The 22,149-nt window shown below is 46.4% G+C and overlaps 1 protein-coding gene across 5 annotated transcripts in view; it reads left to right on the top strand.

The window, feature by feature from the left end:
* Positions 1 to 22,149, top strand: part of MGAT5 (alpha-1,6-mannosylglycoprotein 6-beta-N-acetylglucosaminyltransferase) — a 310,933-nt gene that overhangs the window by 267,318 nt on the left and 21,466 nt on the right. For all 5 annotated transcript variants that reach the window (XM_081142187.1, XM_081142185.1, XM_081142186.1 and 2 more), the window contains 2 exons: positions 5,120 to 5,269; positions 14,535 to 14,681. In XM_081142187.1, coding sequence (XP_080998313.1) covers positions 5,120 to 5,269; positions 14,535 to 14,681 — 297 coding nt within the window. The remainder of the gene's footprint in view (positions 1 to 5,119; positions 5,270 to 14,534; positions 14,682 to 22,149) is intronic.

Below are 22,149 nucleotides of genomic sequence, written 5' to 3'. Positions count from 1 at the left end.
ATAACTGGAACTGTGGACCAGGACCCTGCCAGGACGAGGGCTCGCTTACCTTTGACCTTGTCTGGGTGAGGACTTTTTGTTTTCTCTGACTGGAACCTGAACCCCAGTGCAGCAGGATCTACGCGGGCTTCGGCAGCCTGGTTTGGAGCTCGCCTCTGCGGAGGGATTGCTCTTCCACAGCCATCCCCCTCTTTCTGGAGAGAACACCCACCGGCTCAGTGCTCACCAGGTGCTCTCACAGACCAACTCACTCTCGGCAGAGCTGCAGAATTATTATTTTTAAATGGCAAGATGCCATGTGGAGGAGGGGAAATGGTGTCCAGGACGTGAGTGTCTGCACTGGGGAGCAGGGTGGTTGCTGGGGAGAAAAGTGCATAATATCCACTGCGACCGAAAGCACAGAATACGGCCATTTGCCAAAAAATGTTCCTGCATCCCTAATTCACAAGCAGGAGCAAAGGGCTCCTGGTCCTCCAGTTCTGCACTTTACCCCTCTCCCCGCTGCAGGTTGCACTGTTGTTTTGAATGGAATCGTTTTTCCTGAAGCTCCCTGTTCAAGCTCTGAAAATCTCACTATCAGTTCTGCAAAGGGACCTGCCTCCAGCTGCATCCCAGGCAGTTGGGACATGCTGCAAACACTGCCCCTCTGCTCCAGCACGCTCTTCTTTCTCTCGCATCTAGGCAGACTTAAATTTTAATCAGTTTGGTCAGTTGTTTTTAATGGGAATTTAAGTTGAACTGAGACTGAGAGCATGATGGGGCTGCAAGCTGCTTGGCTGGGACCTTTCAGGGGCATTTCTTGTGGCCAAAGATGGGTGGTGGCATGCTGCACTGTGATGCTCAGCTCCAGGCCCCTTTTAACTGCATGCCAATACATTTGCAGATAATTTTCTTTGACCTTGGTCTCCTAAGTCAGGGCGAGAAAGCTTTCTAGGGGGTGATCTTGCTCCAGTTCTTGGATCAACAGGACACCTAGTTCCATAAGAGAGGGGCAGCTCCAGTTCTTGGATCAACAGGACACCTAGTTCCATAAGAGAGGGGCAGGGGTGTGCTGAAAAATGCCCCCCCCCGGCACCCCCCCCCCCACACACACACACACTTACTTTAGGCCTTCCAGTGGTAAGGGCAAGCAGGGCCATGCTTAATAAGAAACCTTAGCACCCTCTTTCTTAAACCAGAAGATAGAAATGGACATTAAAGAGAGAAGTGGAGGGGATCTTTGGAACCTCTATTGAGCCTGCCAGTACGGTGGCAAAGGTAGAGGCTTTGAAGTCACACAGGCTGCTTTCTGTGCTTTCTTGTTGCATATATTCTTAATTTTTCTCACTATGAAATGTATTATCTATAGCAAATAAACTCACCACCCAGATTTATAGATATTCATATTTTACAGTATTTTTCTTTAACAGAAAAGTGATGTATTACAAACATCATTAAAGCTCCATCCAGCTCCCCAAACCCTCCCTCCTCAGTAATTACTATCCAGATGTTCATGTCTGTCATTCCATACTTGGGGCATAGGCTTGTACTTAACTATAAATGTCCATATGTAAAAATATTGTCCGTATGTATTATATTGAATAGTATTGCTTCACATGGTTAAAAAAAAATGGCATTGAGCCCAGCCAGTGTGACTCAGTGGTTGAGCGTCTATCCATGCACCAAGAGATTGCAGGTTTGATTCCTGGTCAGGACGCATGCCCGGGAGCAGGTTTGATCCCCACCAGGTGGTGTGCAGGAGGCAGCCAATTGATGTTGATGCACCAATGTTTCTATCACTCTCTCCCTCTCCCTTCCTCTCTCTCTAAAATCAATAAAAACATATTTTTTAAAAATGGCATTGAGCCACACAAATACCTTTGCAATCAGTCCCAATGCTGCTGCTTACTTGTAGAAACCATGGGCGAGTTGCATCACCTCTTCCAGCCACACACAGATGGGTTAAGATGCTGGTTGTATTCATCTTGACACAATCCAGGTGAGCGAGGATTGAGACCTGAAGAGAAGGAGACAAATTTGATATTATGGGGCAGAATGAACTGTGCTCGGTGACTAATATGATGTGTGGAATGGCAGGTGTGATTCTTGTACAGGTACCTGACTGGAGAGTAGTGTCAGTCACGGACATCAGGGCACGGTGGGGCAGTGATGCTGCTGTGGGATCGTGAGGTGTGATGGAGTCCCTTTTCTACTTGTGGGGTTGGAAGTGTCCGCAGCACACTCAGGTAGAGAGGTTCAGGAGGTAGCTGGGTTTTTGGACCTGAAGCTCAGGCACTGGTAGAGAGATTCCTCTTTAGGTTCCTTTAGCACCCAGTGAGCGTGAACTTTGGGAAGGGGGGCAGCTGTGTGAGTGGCTCCCATGTCACCTTTACCTGGAACCCATAATGTGTTTCACTCTTGCCATATGTCTACAGAACTCTGACAGGTGGCACAGGAGACCTGGGTGGGATCACCTAGTGGCCATGTCAGTTTCAAAGGTTAGAGTTATGTGTGCAACATTTTTTTCCTTCTAATAACCTGTGTGGTTTCCTTGTTCATGAAATTACTTGCCTTAGTGTTAATAAGTTCCTAGGCTTTATTAGCTCTTGCATTGCTTCTTTGTATTTGCCTGAACTTTCCCCCTTTTTATACATCGGAGAGCCCTGGGGTTGCTGGCAGTACCTGTGTATCCCAGCATATTGCTCCCTTCCCAGGCATTTGGCCTCAGAATCCTAGTCTTGAGTCTGTCTGCAGGGAGTGTTCTTCTCCAGGACAGAAGCCAGGGGACTACTCACGTTTGTCACTCACTACAGACCCAGTTCAGGGCCTTTGGTTCACCATCACTAGTTAGCAGCTGGTTTTCACCGGGAAATGTCTCCTTTTGCTTGAAGGAAAATGCCTGCCCCTACCCCTACCCCGATCCCTGCCAAAAGCCCAGCAAAATGTCCTGGCAGGCCTCCTTTTGGATGAAGGGAATCCACCCAGAGTAGCTCAGGTACAAGTGTGAGGCAGGGGAAAGTTTGGACAGCTGCTCTTATTGTAAAGGTCCAGAAAGACCTGGGAATTGAGGGCAGGGAGCCACTGTGGATGGGGTGGGACGGGACCCAGGAGCAGCTCTGAGCCCTGGTTTTCTCTCTTCTTTCTCTGATTTCTCTCCTCTCTCTTCTCTCTTCATCTTTCTTCTTCTCCCTCTCCTTCCCCCCTTCTTTTCTACCCCTCCCTCCCTACCTTCTTTCTCATACTTGCAGGGTGATATCTAGGTCTCACTCTCTGGTCCCTCTTATTATCAACTCTCTGTCCTCCCCTTTCCTTCTTCCTTTCAGCTCTTACCTCACTCGCTTCTCACCTCCACCACCCAAACTGGCAGCTGGCCTATACCTTGGATCTGAACTTGCATCTGGCCTACAATTGCCCAGACTCCAGCACTGAATGGCCTTTTTGCTTGAAAGCCCAAGGCCATCTGGCGGTAATCTCTCTGTTCAGGATTCGGAGCTCCCGAGAGGGAACTGGTTGGCTCAGCTCCTCTTCCTGAGCCTGGACACGCTGTCGCCGGCTGCTTGCCTGCCCAGAAAAGGGTCCCTCTCAGATCAGGTGCAGCCAGGGCCAGTCAGCAGTGACAGGGGGTGCGGATGGGCATGAGGCCCTGAGAAGGGGTTTGTGGGAACTAGCACAAGAACTGTGTCCTAGAACCCCTCAAATGAACTTGCACCAGGGTGGTGATCCTAAATTTGGCTCAAGCTCTGGATGGGAAGTCACAGTTTACAAATTGTGTGTCATCACCTCTGCACTAATTCAAGGGTATACATCTCTGAAGTAATGAATTTAGCATCTTCCAGCCACCAAACTCGTCATGAAATTAAACTTTCATTCAAAGTGTTTGTTTTAGTCACATGTCAGGGTGCAGGGGTGGGCTTGGCTGATTCCAGTCATTCTGGAGAACGTGACCTGTACTGTATTTCCGGTCCTGAAGATTTGATATGTAATTTGAAACATGTACCCCCAAAGTTGAGAGTCCTTTTTAATATTGGTCACCAAGGCAGTGAATGGCAGAGGGCAGACCCTGCGCCCCACTTGTGATGCCACGAGGACCTGCCCCACGCCGTCAGAAGGAGGGCCCAGCCCTCCAGGGCAGGCGGGCAAGCGCCTGTCCCATCCTGTGAGTTCTGTGGCCACTGGTGCCACCCACCTATGTTCCCTGTGGTCCTAAGTCACAAAACTGGCTATGACTGCATTTGCCTGGAGTGTCTGAGAACAGCCTCAGATGTGGAAACCTTGTCCCACTTCTACACAACTGGAAAACATTACAGAACTGGAACCTTTCAAATTAAAAAAAAAAAAAAAAAAACAGCCCACAAATCCAGTGTATGCAGCTTAGTCCCAGGGAAACAAGCAGAGGAGGGGACAGTGAGCTTGCTTCCACTTCGAAGGTGGTTTTGATTTAGAAAATGTGCCTCAAAATTCAGTACAGAAAAGAGGCTTTGTTTTGCTGCTAATAAAAGTAAAACTACTCTCGAAGGTTCAAGGCGCATCAGGGTTTACATTTAATCTGTGTTCCACTTTGTCTACCTGGATAGTCTTCTCTCTCCAGCTGCGGAATCAATCACTGGATTGTGGGAAACTCTTCTCGTGATGCAAATTAGGTGGGATCCTGTTCTGACAACATGAGTTAATCATCACTAGAAATATTGGCAAGAGCTGGAGATGTTTGTATTCCTCGGGGACAGCTTAGCGTCTCCGGATAAATAAATATTCATGTCCAGCGGATGCCTTCTCTGGCTTTCCTTCCCAAAATTCCCTCGCCCATAGGCAGACCAGTCAAAGGCAAAATGTTGGGTCCCCTGGTAATTTACGAAGCGTGGGTGATACTTGAAAACAAATTGGCCTTGAGCTACCACCGGTATTCAGTAATAAGTCTCTGTATAATATATTTCCTCTTGCAAAATTGCACAGTGGCCATATGACCATCTTTACCCCCAGAATCAAGTCAGATTACTTCTGAAAGAAACTTTAGGAGTTGGCTTGGGAAATTCCTGCAGTCTCCATATTGGGAACTCCTACTGTGAGGCCTCCAGCTATGAGACAGGTGGTTACGAGAATGAAAGGAAATGAGGACCCCCTTTTCCTTGTGTCCCCTCTATAGAATAAGAAGATCTACTTGGACACTATTCACACGTACATGGAAGTGCATGCCACCGTCTACGGCTCCAGCACTAAGAATATTCCCAGTTATGTGAAAAACCACGGAATCCTCAGTGGGCGGGACCTGCAGTTTCTTCTCCGAGAAACCAAGGTGAGTTTTTAGTAGTTTTGTAAAAATCCATCAACGATGTTTTCAGGTTTATTTCTGTTGGCGCTGAAAATGGGGTCAGAATCTTTCTCTCATGCCTCTTTTCAATGCTGCAATAGCTCTTTAGGTCTTTTCCGGGCAGTGGTTTTCTAGACCAGCTGTAAGGAAAAGTTAGTGAACTGTGGAAGGAGGTTGCTGCAGTGTAAAACTTACTGAGGACCTGCTCTGGCCCAGCCTCATGAGAGGGGCTGGGGATACGGTGGCAGACAGGAAAGGTGAGGCCCTGTCTCAGACTTTCTGATAGAGCAGCAGCTTTCACAGCAAGCCTGGGGTGCTTAACTCCCCCACCTCCCCAGTCACTGCTATTTAAGAAATCAGTCCCGCAGCTAGCTTTTCCTCGCATATTCTCATTTGGACTGCACATAGAAGAAGTTCAGATGAGGGAAAAGCCCCTTCGGGCTCGAGGAGCAGGGGAAGATATTGTGAGATATAAGAGATGAGAAACAGATGGGGTGTTGGTGCACCTGGCATTGGGGACAGACAGGAGTGAGAGCCAGGTGCTGGAGGCGGAGAGGATGCCTTCAGGAGAGGGCCGGAAACCAGCCCAGCTAGTCTAACCCGGTGTTGGGTAATAGTGGAAGATGAAATCTGATAAGGGGCTGAGGGGGTGATTGTCACGGACAGAAACGGTTCAGACCATGTGGTGCAGGGGCACAGGGAGCTGGGGAGCCATTGACGGAGGACTGTTTCAGTGGCGTGATGGGCATGTTTGTTTTGACGCTGTGGGGAATCTGCCCAGCGTCTGCCGTGGAAATACCAAGTGAAACTGGGGGGGTTTGCGAATAGACTAGAGTTTGGTTTCAAAGGGTTGGTCATGTATTAGGTAAGCTTTCTGATGTTTATTGTTAAGCTTTCATTTATGAATATTACAGATGTTGACCGAGCAGCTTCTATGGGCCAGCCTTGTACAAGGGATACAGGGTGAGGAAAACAAGAGGATCCTGGCCTCATTGTTTCAAGGATAAAAAGCTCATTATCATAGTGAATTTTACAGCTCTGGCCCTGACTGAATGTGTTTTCATTCCCAAGGTAGGGGAGGGAGGTTGAGTGGATGAACTTACGTGGCCTAATAGGGATCTGTAATCATTATGTGATACTCCAGTTTTGGAAAGTGTGTTCACATATGCTGTCCTGTTTAATTCTCACAACGGCCTTCAAAGGTAGGCAGGGCAGGTACTGTCGTTAACTTTATTGTCAACATGAGGAAGCAGACCAAACAGTTGGGCTTGCACACAGTCCCTGAGGTCATCTACAAGTGACCCTAACGCATGACTTTTTTATTGCAAATTAAAGCTCTGCTGGCCCCTGACGCACCATCCTCATGAACAAACACTCACACATCTAATGGATAATCCCCAGCCCAACAACATGCACCTCTTTTCTGCCTCAGTTTTCCCATGTGTAAATGCATTCGACCATTTCTACCTCCCAGCCATGTGATGGCATGAATAAACTAGTTTGATAAGTTATTTATCTCCTTGGCCAACGGTATGTTTGGTTTTTTGTTTTGTTTTGTTTTTTAAATACATTTTTATTGATTTTAGAGATAGAGGAAGGGAGAAGGAGAGAAACTGTTTATCAGTGTGAAAGGTAAACATCCATTGATTGCCTCCCTACACACCCCGACTGGTACTGAACCAGCAACCTGGATATGTGACCTTTCTGTGCTCAAGATGACACTTAACCAACTGAGTCACTCTGGCCAGGGCTGGTTGTTTTAATTAGGACTTGATTTCCTTACAAGGTCATCCATAGCCTGGTGACTGACACCGGGAACTTCGGTGCATTCCCAGCTTGCACTGTTTACTTCCCATTCATTCACCTTCGGTCCTGGGAGATATTTTAGAGTCATTAGAATGTGTGGGCTCTCTAGTGCCAATACTGTTTTTCCATTTGCCTCATTTTACTTTTCCCCTCATAGGTTGTGGAAGAAGCTCAAGCTCCTTTCAAATTATCTTTGGCAACACTGGTTTTCAGCAGTCTGTCATTGCTGTCCCACGCACTTCTATTAACCCAACCTTCGTAAATGTCTTACTCAGCCTTGCAAATTTTAAGAGAGCTCTTACTTACCTGCCATCCATTTACCTGTCAGGGAATGGGAAATAGGCTGAGGCTGAGGCCCCTAGATCCAGGGAGGAAAAGGGCAGAGGCCTGGAAAGCCCAGGCCACTGTGTGGGAGACTGCCTAACAAACAAGGGTTGCAGCTTGCATTTTGAGTTTGAGTTTCAAGGATATATTTATCCTTGAAAAACTGGTGCCGTTACAGGATGTCACTGGTCCCATTTTGTATTGCCTGTTTAGCTGTCTGGAATATATTAAAGTACTTCTATTAGAATTATGGCTAAAACAGTTGGAAAATATGATGAAAATGAGGCAGTGTACTGCCGAGACACCCCCCTAACCCCGCTTTACACCCAGAACATAGCAGCAGGCACTAAAATGAATGAATCTTGGGCTTCAAAATAATGACACTAAAGACCAGTCAGGCTTTCCATATATAACCCTCTCTGCCTCTAACCCCTTTCTGTGTGTCTCTGAGCAATTTAAAGGCAATTTATTCCAACCCGCATTGGAAGCGGAGAACTGGAGATGCAGAAGAGCCACTGAAGACGGAATGAATGGCTTTTAGGCTCATTACAGGAGAGGGAAGCAACCCTGGCGCTCCTCAAGGTTTAGAGACAGCCCGAAATGATTGATGCTTAATCAGCTTCTGACTCATTATTTTTCTTTATGAGCCATCTTTGAATCTGCACCAAGCCCAGGAAACCCTGTGCTCAGCAGAATTTTGTCCCGGTGTGCGTGCCATTAGGGCTCAGGTGTCATTAGCAGGCTCCAGCTGCAGGGCGCCCAGGAAGACAGGAGGAATTCAGTGTGGCACCGAAATCGGGCTGAAAGAGCTGGGAAGCCGTTGACCCTGAAGGACTCTTCTAATAGGCATATAAATTTGTATGGATTAATTATTTATCAGAGAACCACAGACAAGTCATCGAGTCCAGCAGACTCCAGGAGTGTAGCCGGCCAGCAGATAAGCACTGTTTTTGCTTTTGTTTAAGCCCCCATCTCTTTCAATGTGATTTCTTCTTTCTCCTTCCTAATTTTAATTCTTCATGCCCACTCCTCCTGGTCTTACCATGGAAGCTCCTTATTGAATGGGTGTTTTGCCCCCTACACTGGGATGAAGGAATATTTGGAGGGAGCCAGAACAGGTACCCACCCCCCCTTGCTACAGCAAACACTGAGAACAAATTCTGGCCGTGGGAAACCAGGAAGGAGCTGCTGCTGCTGGACCTTCCTCCACCCAAACCTCCACTCATTCCCCTCCAACCCCGGGGGGGTCATGATGCTCCTGTTCCCTCGCCATGTGAGCTCACAGCTTCCCTGTGGGGCTCACCTAGAAGCTTGGGCAGGTACGCAGCTTGTACTGTCACTGTCCCATTCCACCCTCACGTCTGACTCCCCCCCTACCCCCAGTCAACTGGCTCTTCCCACAAGCTTGGGTGAGGTTGCACAGCCTTTGTCAGAAACCCAGGGCTGAGAGAGCCACCCCAGGAGAACCCGACTCATGCAACTCCATGGTGACAGAGGGCTTTGCTTGTCCACTTGCAAGCATGTTCTCAGTGCCTAGAACAGTGCGTGGCTTGTAGAAGGCCTTCAGATCATTACGAAGGAAGGAAGGAGTCAAGAGGAAATCGATTCGACATCTGGGACCTTGGAGCCACGCCCTCTAGGAGTGATTTCTGGCTTTTGTCATACATGACGCACCTGGGTCTCCAAGGTCTCCCCAGCAAAGGATACTTTCCTTCTGATACCCCTGGCCTGCCTCTCCATGGCCCTGTGACAGAACCCAAGAACTTGCTTGCTGACGGAGCAGTCCACCTTCCATTTCTATTTCAGACATGGACATGCTTGCCCGCAGGCAGTCAGGCAGTTTTCATCCTAGTGACCAGAACTGTACCTAAGTTATTCTTATTCCAACTAGATGGAGAAAAATTTGCATACACACACATTTCTCTCTCTCCCCCTCCCACATATGTAGAATGCAGAATGTATAGAGAGACCTGTCTGACTTCCAGACAAAAGCATATCCCCACACCCAGATACACATGAAACGCCCAGCATCTCCTCACAGACACACTTGATTGCTGGAAAAACCTGACTTATTAGTATTTATTCCTTTGTTCATTTATCTGACAAATGTGTATTAAGAACTGAATGTGTTCCAGGACTTACTTTAGGCACTTCTGACAGAGATGACTAAGGCAGTTTTGCCCGCAGTGAGTATGCAGGTGTTGGGGAGGACACAAACAAGTAAACAGGTAACTATAACTATGTGAAAATTACACAGGTAGGAGTAGAAATAATAAAAAATAGCAATACCAAGATAAACCCTCCCCATGGAGCTGTGTGCAGGGTCAGCCTTTCAGTTAGGTAAGATGTTGCTCTGTGGCTGGTGAAGTCGTGAAATAATGGGGCGAGGCTGCTGTGGGGCACAGGAGTCGATCGTCAGTCACTCTTGATGCGCTTGACATGCTGATTTTATCATGGTGCCTGTGACCACAGTGTTTTACTACAACAGTCATTTTCTCTAATCCTTACCTATGATAAGGCCCTCTGTGAATTAGAAAGTCCTCTGATCTCAGTACCACTGGAACCCATCTTAATGTGGTGGCCACAGGCTTGTTGAGCACCTCACTGTTGGGAGCTGAGGGGTCAGCCTGGTGTGGCATTCAGGTGAGAGATGGATGGTCAGAGAATGTTCTTCCAAGGACTTGATGCCCGCGCTGTCCTTTGATGGGAAGTCTTTCATGCCGGCATAGCTGGAGATGGTCAGCACTTCGGTTCTAAATTTATCCGAATATCCTCTTATTCTCCCTTTGCTGTCTACAATGCAAATTGTAAATCCACTTGATTCTGTGCCGCACCTTCCAGATGACCGCAGCGCAGAGAGTTTGAGTTTGGCGATGATGTTTGTGATTCATTTTGTCTTGTTCTGAAAGTCCACTTAGGAGAGTTGTCTTTGTCTCCTGGCCCGTCTGGCTCTTTACGAGAGAATTTTCAGGTAGTGTCGGTTAGGGGCTGGGGGAAGCCACGAGAGAGTGTAGCCAAACCCATCTGGGAGAGAATTTGGCTGCTGCTGTCTCTCCTCGGCATTGGGGGCAGAAGGGAGGACAGATAGCTACATGAAGCCATCACCTAGCAGGAAAATAAATGTCCCCAATGCCTAGTTATTGTGTGGATTCTTTTTAAAGATATAAAAGGGATGACAAATATATAATGATTCCCGATCATCATATGAAGAACAAATAAGGCTTAGCAAGAGCACGTGGCTTGTGGGACTGGCCTTTCCATGGGGCAGTCAGTATAAACCATGTCCTCTCTCCCCCAATGGATGTCCCTCCCTTTCTTTTCAGTCCAGGTACGTTATGAAACAGTGAGTACTCGCAAATATACATACAGTACAAGGTCATGTATATGTAGCTGCGTGAAGTTGAGTCTGGTTGTGAACTTGGACTCCTGTTAACTAAGCATTTACTAAGTGCCAAGCTTTAGAAGATACCCTTTCCACGAAATATGTCATTTAATCTTCATAGCAGCCCCATGAAATATAGCAGTTTCCCCCATTTTACACATGAAAAGCCAGGTTTGGAGAGCTGTGTTACCTTGGCCAGGGTCCCAGAGCCGGAGAGAATAGATGATGAATGGGCCTTTAGAATCTATAGGAAGAGGCATGTAACAGTTTCCCACAGTTACAGAACCTAGGCTATGAGGGAGCTAAGGTGGGAGCCCTGGTCTCCCAGGCCCCGGAGCCTGTGCTGTGCTGTGAACCATCACATCGTCCTGGTCGCTTCGTGCCCGTAATCAATTTAATGGATAAGCTGAGGTCGATTCACTGCTCAAACTCCCTCCTGAGCCACCCACCAGCTTAAAACTAGCTAATTAAAACTAGTCAGTAAAGTGTAAGTTGACTGTAAATTTCTTATTTTGGATTATCTTTGATGTTCGTCATCAAAAGTGTCTGGGAACTGACCAAACCCGTGGCCTCTTCCTAGGAACCACCTTTTTCCAAGTTTAAAGGATTATTTGCTAATGGCTCCACTTAGAAGGTAAAGACAATTCCGTTTCTCCCCTCATTCACAGTAAGCATCTGAGTGGACTCATTGAGACTCTGTCGATGTACAGGAGTGCCCCAGCCTTGTGCCATGAATAAGACATATGGCGCGTCATCTGCTCTCTCTTGCTTGGTATTAGTTCAGAAATTTAACTTTAGAGCATGTAATCCTTCTGTTTAGAAATGCGCATTGATGGAGCCAGAGTTGCAACCTGGAGCTGTTCTGTCATCTGGAATATGCTCATTAGGTTCTGGCTTCTGACGGCCAGATGAAGTATAAATAAAAGATGCCCGGTTTCCTCCTGATGAGTTAAGCCCCTGCACTTGAATGCATTCTGGTAGTGTGTGCCCTGCCCCCATGCTGAGGACATCTGAAAGTGGGCAGAACAACAGGAAGAGTGGGGATGCAGGGGAAAGTAATTCAGGGTGGTTAAGGTACCAGTGTGTGACAAAGCCATGAGCACTCGGAAGTTTACGGAATGAATGCCCTTCGGTGGTGATAACTCACTCTACCCTGCCCTGTTGTCATTTAAACCTCAAGTATGCCATTTCACCTTAATGCATCTGTCCATTATAATGTCACAGGAAATGAGTGCACAGGAAGCAAGAAAAATTTTGCTTATTGACAGAACAAAAAATTGTTTTGCGTTTCCCACTAATGCGTTTCCTGCATTTCTAATTAATGTGATGAAAAAACTCATTGCCAAGGAATTGTGTGGTATTTGCTTAAGCTTCATTCTAAAATTGTGAGGCTTGGGAGAGTTAGCCCAGAGTATTTACTTCATGTGCACTGAGATAGTCCAATGCCAGCAGGTTAGAAGCGATGGTGCAAATTGTTATTCAGATATAATTAAACCTAGGTCACATTCAAGCCCATTAAGCAAGAGCCTCAAATCCTTTTAATTAATGGGTTCAGATTGGTTGGTCTGAAGGAGCTAATTAAATTTTTTCCAGGATTTTGTATGTAAATAGACAAACATTGTGCTTCTTGCATTTCCTCCAGACTTGTTTGCAATTTGGAGTTGATGAAGGTATCAGCGCTTAGTGGCAGGCCCCGATTCTCAGAGGCCAGAAAACACGCAGCTCCAGGGCTCCGATTAAGCCCATCTGCACGGAAACTTCATCTGCATCTTCCAGCACCTTTCTCCTCAAAGGGATCTGGAAGCCCTATGCCTTCCTGTGCCCAACCTCGCCTCATAGAAGTCATCTTTCCCCAGGGCAGCTGGTGCATTCTCTCCCAAATCGGATGGGGAGGGCAGGTCACAGAAATCAGGGCCTCAAGGATGGTAACCCTGGATTCTTCATATTTAACAAAGCTGGGCTGTCTTGGGCCTGGTGCTTTCCCATTTCCTTCCATTTCTTCTGCTGCTGTCCCCCATGCCCCTACCCGAGGCACACGCTCAGGCCACACCCTGTACACACATCCTCTCCGCTAATCCCACTCCTGTTAGCTTCAGAATAAGACCCAGGAACAGCTTCCAGGGGCATGGAGATGGACCCTATATCCTGCAGTTTGCAGGCTCCTGCTGCCACGTTCCCCTCCACCCCCCCATGCTTCCAGTGGTCTGCCCTAGAGAAATGACCCAGCCAGCCGTGGGAGCTCTGCTGGCCTCTCAAAGCCTCTTTCCTTTTTTAAACGCCCCCCCCATCCCCCACAACGCCTTCATGGATGTTTCTGATGGTGTAACCAGTCTTCTCAAGGTTTGTAGGAAATGAAAGGTTATTCCTCCAAACAATAAAATGGTTAAGTACCTTGTTCTGTGCAAAAGAACATAACAGTTACAGGATAGGGAATCGCTCCCAAAAAGCAGAGATTTTAGTTTCTCGCCAAGGAAAAATCCCTGCAGGGGTTACATGAATCTCCACTATGTCCAGTGTGGGCCATGCTCAGTGTTCAGTCCAGTAATTGCGTGCCCAACACACACATTCTGCATCTTCCATTGTTGCCCAGGGAACTGGGCAGCCTGGACTCAGGGCTCTCTAGGCAGAACTGTTCTAAATAATCGTTCAATTAAAGCAGCTGCAAAGGCAGGATTGCTGGGGAGAGGGCCGGGGAAAGAGAGGCAAGAGTGCAGCCATATCCAGTTCTGCAGTATCTTCCCTTAAGGGCCTGGCTCCTGTAGGCGTTCCTCAGTGTGATGGCAGAAGGAGAGGATGCCCTGGGGCCCAGTTCTCCTTTGTCCCTTGCTGTGCCTCTGGAGACAGTGATTTCAGCCCTGGCCCGTGATGTGGGTGGGGAGAGCACACATCTCACCAAGCCCAGACTTGGACCCTGCCGGTCAGGAACCCACAGCTCCCTGGCACTGTGAAATACCCCATGGTGAGGCATTTCTGTGAGATGTTTCATTTCTGGACCCAGGAATCAGTGCCACAGACCGGCAGCAAGTCCCCTTTGTTGCAGTCTCTCTCGGCTGCAGTTGCTGCGAGGAGTCTGGAGGTGTGTTTTTGCTGCCATCTATTGTCTGCTGTGGGAAAAGCACACAGTTCGCGTGCTGGAGAAGGGCTTCGCAGCTGGGCACCCTGTCCCCACCCTGCGGGAAAATAAAAACCAAGATGTTGGTGTCCCAAAGTGAAAACCCCATTATGAAAGCCTGTGTTTACTGACCTGCCATCATTTTAAAGCAGCTCCATTTGAACTGTGATCACACTACCAAGTGACCTTGCTGTCCCTCTGCCCAGCATCCCTGAAAGGGTCTATTGTTCCTTTGGTTCAGAGAAGAAACCTTCTGTTTAGTTAAGCAAGTGTTTTTCCAATCATGTCTCCTGGTGAGTTACAGAAAGATTATTGTTGGGTCTTGGTTTTTGTTGTTGTTGTTTTCCTTTTAATGCCCTCACTCTCCAACCCCCTCAACTGCCTGTTTCAACACTTCTTTACTTTTTTTTAGCAAAGGAGAACATGAGGACCCAAGCAGTTCATGAGCCCAGAAAGGTCCCGTGCCCTACTGTCCACTGACCTCTCTTCGCCCCGTCCCCCAGGGCCTGGGAGCCTTCCAGACTTTCTGAGGCTCCCACAGGAGTGGAGCACAGAATAGCCCCCTGTGAGCCAGGGACACCAGTTCTGAGTGCTGTGTTTACATGCTGTGCTTTTCTCTCTCGCAGTTGTTTGTTGGCCTCGGGTTCCCGTACGAGGGCCCAGCTCCCCTGGAGGCCATTGCAAATGGATGTGCTTTTCTGAATCCCAAGTTCAACCCACCCAAAAGCAGCAAAAACACGGACTTTTTCATTGGCAAGCCAACTCTGAGAGAGGTAAGCATCCTTAATATCCTTCAACTTTCCATGACATGATAATAGCTATTTATTGAGCGCTGGGAGCCCATTCAAGCTCATAGCCTTGGACAGTAGGTGTTACTGACTTCATTTGACATAGTTGGGTGGAGGGAGGGATTGCAGAGGCCCAGAGATGAAGGTCGTGATGACATCCTGTAGCTAGGTAGTGGCAGAGCCAGGATTTGAATCCATTTCTGCCCCTCAAAGTGTGGGATTTTTTTCACTCCGCCCAAACTCTCTATCTTAATTCAGACATCTCCAGCTGAATGAGCTGACCTCAGATTTTCTGAATATTTAGTTATGGAATAAGGAAGTCAACTGTCTAACAGGTATTTATGAAGGACCTACTCTCCATGATGAGCTGTGGGGAGTAAAAAATGGGCTGTGAGGTGTTTGAAGAACCATCACTCTTGAGAAACAGGATGTGTCATGGGTGTGAAGCGATGTGCCTGGTATGTGAGCTCACCGTCAGCAGGCACCTCCCTGAGAAGCAGTCCTGGCATTGCTCAAGCCCTTTGCAGAAGCTTTGTTGGAATTGCCTTCAGAGATCCTCTTGATAACCCACAGCGGGTGATGAATCACCATTGGAGGCAGTCAGATTTGATTTGGGGCAATAAACAGAAATCCTTTAGAGCATGTGAGTGATCAAGCTGCGTGTTTCTGCATCTGTTCAGACATAGGTGTGTGCAAGAAACCACGAGATTGATTTTTTATTATTCTGATGTAGTTAATACGTGGCCATGTGGGCTGCTGGTGAGGAGGAAGCCTGAGTGTTGGCGTCAGCACTGTGCCCTTGTCCTTTGGGGCCGTCTCCTGGGATCACGCTGCCGGGCAGCCCTCCCTGGCATAGCGGCACATAGCAGCACTGTTAAAGCATACGGTGCTCAATTCTGCCGCTTCTAAACATTTCTGGGTTGATTCTCTCCACCCCCAGGCCCGAAATACTACATAAAATGCATTTTCCGTGACTATTCTTGACTGATCAGCGATCTTACCAATTCACAGAGTTGATTATTTTGAGAATTCTTTCCTCAGTGCTCCCAATTGTTGCTGAAATGGCCAAAGGAGATGGAGGAAGAGCAGCAAGGTCTGTGGGCTATCCTCAAAAACATGAACCTGGGGCCCAGGTAGCCTGGGGCCAGGCCTCACTGTGTGTGTTCACTTGCTCGATTTCCCTTCTGCTAATAATAAATTTAAATTCTTCATTTTGGGGAGCGGCTTCTTTCTGGGAGGTCATCCTCAGCAACACTCATGCACACCTGTGTGCCAGGGGCTGCGGGAACGCGCAGTCTTTGGAAAGGTTTGAGAACATCTGGATTTAGGAATCTCTGCTTTAGCGTGTGACTGACTGCTTTAAAACTTTGGCACTTGGGTTAGGAAATCTGAGCTAACAAATCTCCATGTTTTAATTTAGGTGAAGGAAATCTCAGAAGTTCTATTTCTGCTCACATTGTATAATTATATGTAATTTCTACGCTTCCCCTCCCTTTTTTTGTGATAAAATATATATAATGTAAAACTGACCATTTTAATGATCTTTAAATATACAATTCACTGGCATTAACTACATTCACAGTGTTGTCCAACCATCACCACTCTTTGTTTCCAGAACTTATCTCAAACAGAAACTCTGTACCCACTGAGCCGTAACTTCCCGTTCTCCCCTCTCCACAACCTCCTGCTATTCTTTCTGTCTCTATAAACTTACATATTCTAGATACCTAACGTGAGTGGAATTAAACAGTATTTGTCCTTTCGTGACTGGCACATTGCACTTAGCATAGTGTTTTCAAGGTTTGTTCATGTTGAAGCATGTGTCAGAATCCTTTCGTTTTAAGACTGAATAATATTCCACTGCTTGGCTAATGCCATATTTTATTTTCCCATTCTTGGTTTGTTTTGTTTTTCCCTTTTCGTCTTTTGTGAACAGTGCTCCTCTGAACATCGGTGTACAGCTATTTCCTTGAGTCCTTGCTTTCTTTCACTTCTCTGGGATATATACCTACAAGTGGAATTGTTGGAACTTACCTTTTTTTTATTTTGAAGTAATTTTAGTTTTCACGAAAAGTTGCAAAAATTTCAGAGTTTGGGTATATCCTTCATTCAGCTTCCTCTAATGGTAACAAATTACAAAACCATGGTACAGTTATCAAAACTAAGAAATTAACCTTGGGGCTATACTATTATCTAAACTGTAAACTTTATATGGACTTCACCAGATTTTTCAGTAGTATCCTTTTTATGTTCTAGGACCCAGTCCGCAATCACACATTGCATGTAATTGTCACATCTCCTCAGGCTCCCCCAATCTGTGACAGTTCTTCAGCCTTGCATTGTCATTCATGACCTGGACCTTTTGAAAGAGTGCTAGTCAGTGTTTTGCACATGCTGTCCCTCCGTTTGGACTTGGCTGACATATTCTCATGATCAGTGTGAGGGTTACACATTTTTGGCAATAATACCACAGAAGTGACTGCCCTTCTCAGTGTATCATGTCAGGGGTGCATCGTGTCAATATATCTTGTCACAGGTGATGTTCACCTTGATCACTTGGGTAAGGTAGTAACTATAAAGTAATAGTAACTGTAAGGCTGCTATTTGCCTTTAAATTGGGGAAAATACTTTGAGACTGTGCAAGCATCCTGGTTCTCCTCAAACTTTTGCCTATTTGTTTATTTTTTTATAATCCTCACCTGAGTATATGTTTTTTATTGATGAGAGAGAGAGAAACATCGATGTGAGAGAGAAATATCGATCGGTTACCTCCCGTATGTGCCCGACCAGGGATCAAACCCACAGCCTTTTGGTTATGGGACGACACTCCCACCAGCTGAGCCACCCACCTAGGGCTTGCCCATTTCTTTTTACCGTGCATAAGTGGATCTTGCCTGTCACAGTAATGACTGTGGTGCTCTAATGGTGATTTTCTTTTCATTATGATTTTTTTTTTTAATGCATGAAAAGCAAAGAAACCCATCCCTTTTCTTACTGCCGTTTTTATATACAAGCCTCTGAGGGATTATTAATCAAAAGTATCTTAGACTGTGTTGGAACTGGCACCCATTCATTAGTGATAATTCTAAAGATTTCGATGGTACTTTGTTACACGGGAGTCCTTTTTCCTGAAGGAAAAAAAAAAAAAAAAGGTAGGGCAATTAAACACAGTCTATTTCCCAGCAAATTACGTAGTATTACATAGACCAGATCAGCCAGTAGGAAGTTATTGAGAAAAATATGTTCATTGTTTTCTATCAGTTGTCGCTGTTTAGTAATTTGCTTTTTTTTGAGATGGTGGAGAGTTTCATTCTTTGTGACTTAAAAGGAGACTGGGCCTTGGAGCCACCACAGGCATTTGGTTCCCCCGGGCCTTCAGATGATGGCACTGGTGCTTGGATGAGACTAGGCAAGAGGGCGCCGTGGGGTCCTGTCAGCAGATGCTCAGCAGGTGACCTCACACCGATGACTTCATCAGTCCTGGCTCCCATGGGAGGCCCAGGATGCAGAAGGTCAATTGACAGATATACACTGTGCTCTACGGGGCCCATGGTACCAGTTGCTGCATTTGGAGGAACTTACTAAGAAAAGGCATTTCCTGTTTTCTAGGAGCTCAGAATTTGATAGAGAAGAGCGATAAGACAGATTCGTCATCAATGGAAATGCATATAAAAATCGCTAAGTAGATGAAAGAGGGAAGTTAACTTGGAGTTGTGCCAGGTGGGGAGTGTGCTGTGTTAACTGAAGAGGGGTGTAGAGGAGCTGGGTTTTAAAAAGGAAAAGAAGGAAAGTGGGTTTCAAGCGGAGGGCATGAATGTTGATGTGACCCCAAGGTCACACTGTGCTATGCAGAAGGGCAGGTTCCATCTGATGTCCATCTCCTCTGCTGGAGACAGCCCCGGGAGCAGGCCGGGAGCCAGCAACGCCACGTCGTCCTGAGAGGAGCCAGTGAGCTTGGCCTCATGGCCAGGCGGGCCCCCCACTCTGCCCTTAGCTCACAGAGGCCACAGAATGTCCCTGAGCAGGGAAGCTTTAAGTTGGGAAAGAGGCATCAACAGTTCTACAGATTTCTATGGGTCAGAAATCCAGAAATAGAAAACATTTTAACGCAAGTATATACAATTGCATAGCTATCTTTTGTGCCCATGCTAGTCTTTCAAGATAAGCAACAGTTGATCCACATAAATTGCATATATGTCTCTTCTTTGCGTTCATTTGAAGGGAAGAAAACGCCTAGGTTTTCCTTTGTTTTTAGAAAACAAAAAAGCTTTGTCTTTATTTTTTGCATTGGACCAATTTTTAAAACCACAGAGTACGCTGAGGGGAAAACGTTCCATGATGCTGTGATTAATGTGGTCTGTTCAAGTTATACTTTAAATGTAATATAAATTGGATTTTTATCTTTATTTGGGAAACATATTAGTAGGTTCTTGGTCATTATTATGACATTTTGTAAACCATTAGAAATTCTCTGGCTTCAGGGTTTTGGGTTTTGGGGGGTTTTTTTTCCCCGTAAAGAGAACTCATGTCCTCAGAGATTTAATAGCTGCTCTGAAGTAATGTCTCATATTTAATAAGATTTTCATTACTTTTACAAACTATACTCCAGTAAATTTACTGATTGATATACAAGGAAGTAACTCAGATCAGATGGTTCTCAATAAATTAACGAGAAGGAACATAACATTCGGAGGGGAAATAATGAATCACAGAATGCCTTCCTCATAAAATTAAGTAACCCTCAATAAATGTAAATGAATAAATGATAATGGCTCCACATTTTTATTTTCCGGGTACTTAGCGCAGCCTTATAAATAAGCAGGGGTCTTAGAAAGGGCAGGGGAGAGAGACTGCTGATATGTTAGTGGCTGAAGAGTGACATTTATGGCAAGTTTAACTCTCCCTGTGTCCATTGTCACAATTAGTTACGTAGTTTGTTCTCCAAGCAACAAAGTGAATGTGGTGTGACATTTTGTTCATCTTCAGAAAAGGTCTAATACAGGCATAAGTTCAGTCAGGGATTTTTTTAGGTTGTGTTTTAAGAGAGTGATTGAAAGAAAGACTGGTGCTTACATTGGGCTTCGTTTGGCCTTTGTCTTAGCATCCTTTAATGTCATCAGTTTCCTTTCTGTGTAGAGCTAATAAGTTGTTGAAGGGTCTAGGTTTGAATTTGCTCAGCTTCTTTGTAGCTGTGTGGTCTTGGGGAATTGTAACCCCCGTAGGCCTCAGAGGCCTCATGGAAACATAGGAAACCTGAGAATGATGTATGTCAGGTGATTGGCACAGTGCCTGGCCCAGCCAGGGGCTTCATCTGCATTCGTTGAACCTAAAATATGTGCTGAGGGAAACAAATAATGTTCCTGCAGCTCCATGAGCCTGTGGGCATTCTGCAGGCTCTGTTACTAACCAGGAGTCTGAGCAGAAGAGGGTCCGTGTCAGAAGGAAGGAGAACCGAACAGGCTGGAGAGAGGCGTGGCTCCGCAGAGAGGGCAGGAGAGAAGCCAGGACCCCCGCACCTCTGAATCGCGTGATTTTCCCTTGAGGGTAGGCCTGTTGCCGAGGCTGAGTGACTTACCCACCCTGAGTGGTGCACACGCACCATCTGTGCGGTAGAATTCAAAGAACGGTGACGTGAGCCAGATGGAGAGGCGTCAGTTAAATCACCCAGTCCTCTGAGTACATGGGGCCTGGACAGAAAGAGAGCCAGCGTGGCCTCTGAAGCAAGGGCCTCCACCCCAGCAGACCCAACACCTCCTTTTCTTACAAGGATAATGTAGCATCTGCTTTTCTCTCCTAAAATGAAATGCGTAAATATTATACCCCACCTATGTATATAATTTCAAAAAAGAATGATTCTCTAACATAAGAGAAATAAAAGCAAAATAAGTTACAATAAGGTAATGCATATTTCAGTGTCCATGTAGTCGGGAAATACTGACCTATGCCCAAGAACCATACAGAAGACACCTGATACCTCGTTCCTCTTTCCCGTGAATAAGTTTGTAGCTGAGGGGAATAAAACAGGCAGCTGAGTCTCATCAGCTCTTTCCTCATAACTGACATGAAAGCGGAGCTAAATAAGCAGTTCCTGTATATACACACATCTGTAAGCAATTCACATGAACGGGGTGGCTGCAAGGATGGACTGACTTGGGCACGTTGTACTGAGGTCATCTGAGTGGCGTTGACTTTGCTGCCATTTTTCTGAAATGGTAATGGCTTATTGATGACGCTCCAAATAAAACAGCACAAACACCCCTGATTTACATGGTAGTTATGTTCGTAGCAGATTCAGTGTATATTAAAACTATGCCAAAGAGTTAGATCCTATGAACCCACAAGAAAGCCCGGCGGGGCCTGGGAACGCTGTGTGGGAAGTGGATGCGTCCGCCTTGCGCACGACTGGCATGCACATCACGGGTGTCTGACATCCCGGTATCACCCTCTCATCAAGGGTGGCACCCCCAGTCTCTGTAAGAACCGAAAATGCTCTTATAAATGCCCCAAATGCCCCCTTCACGCCACAACCTTGAAGGGATACAAGAATAAAGGTGAGGCCGCATTTTTGAGGGGTACATTGAGCTGTGTCGGAGAATGGGCTCTTCAGGAACTGAGAATTATCAGTGTGCATACCGGGTTTCTCTGGCCACCCTTTCTTCTTAAACCAGAGCCCTCTTTACAGCAAACACTGCCTTTCCTTGCTTGTCTGAATCCAGATTGTCTTTATATAAGTATTGAGGCTTCAATGTTGTGTTCATGAGTATTCCTGAAACCATTTCAGAATTCCCCCAGTTTTCTGGTAGCATTAGTTCTCTGTCTCCACCACTCATCCAACTATGATTTTAAGGCCTTTATTGTAATTTTCCTGTGCTTACCTGCCTGTCATAACCAGCGTCTTTTAACACACACAAGTTTAATCTGGGTGATTCCAGGGCTGGAGGGTGGAGGGTAGTAAGTCTTCATTTTTTCTTGGTGCAATATTGGGGGTTGAAGCCACCTGAAGTCTCCTGGGTCTGCCTCACAGATCTCATGTCCTCAGGCAAGGCCCTGGCCCACATGCCACCCATCCTTGCACCTCCAGGGGCCCCTCCAAAGTTCTGAGGAACCATCTCAAAGGGCCCAGGATAGCCCTGGACATCTGCTTTGAAACATCCCACATGAACCTGTTGAGCATCCAGGCAGGCGCTGCCTCGGTTTCCTTATCTGTCCCTGTTAATGCCATGCCTGTGCATCCAGATGGCTCTGAGTGGGCTCAAGAAATGTCCCACTGGGTCCAAAGCCATCGCTACTTTATTATCTGCTAATGGTTTGCTTAAGAGGTTTTAATGGTCAAGGACAGATGGAAAAGGAACCTTGTTACTTACGCAAGTACAAGTTGGTACCATAAAAAGCCTAACACCTCATCCAGCACTGAAGATGTTTGTGTGTTTTTTTAAAAACAAGATGTGTGTGA

The sequence above is a fragment of the Miniopterus schreibersii genome (assembly GCF_964146895.1).
Source record: "Miniopterus schreibersii genome assembly, chromosome: 7".
Classification (NCBI taxonomy): Eukaryota; Metazoa; Chordata; class Mammalia; order Chiroptera; family Miniopteridae; genus Miniopterus; species Miniopterus schreibersii.
This window is presented reverse-complemented; position numbering and strand designations above follow the sequence as displayed.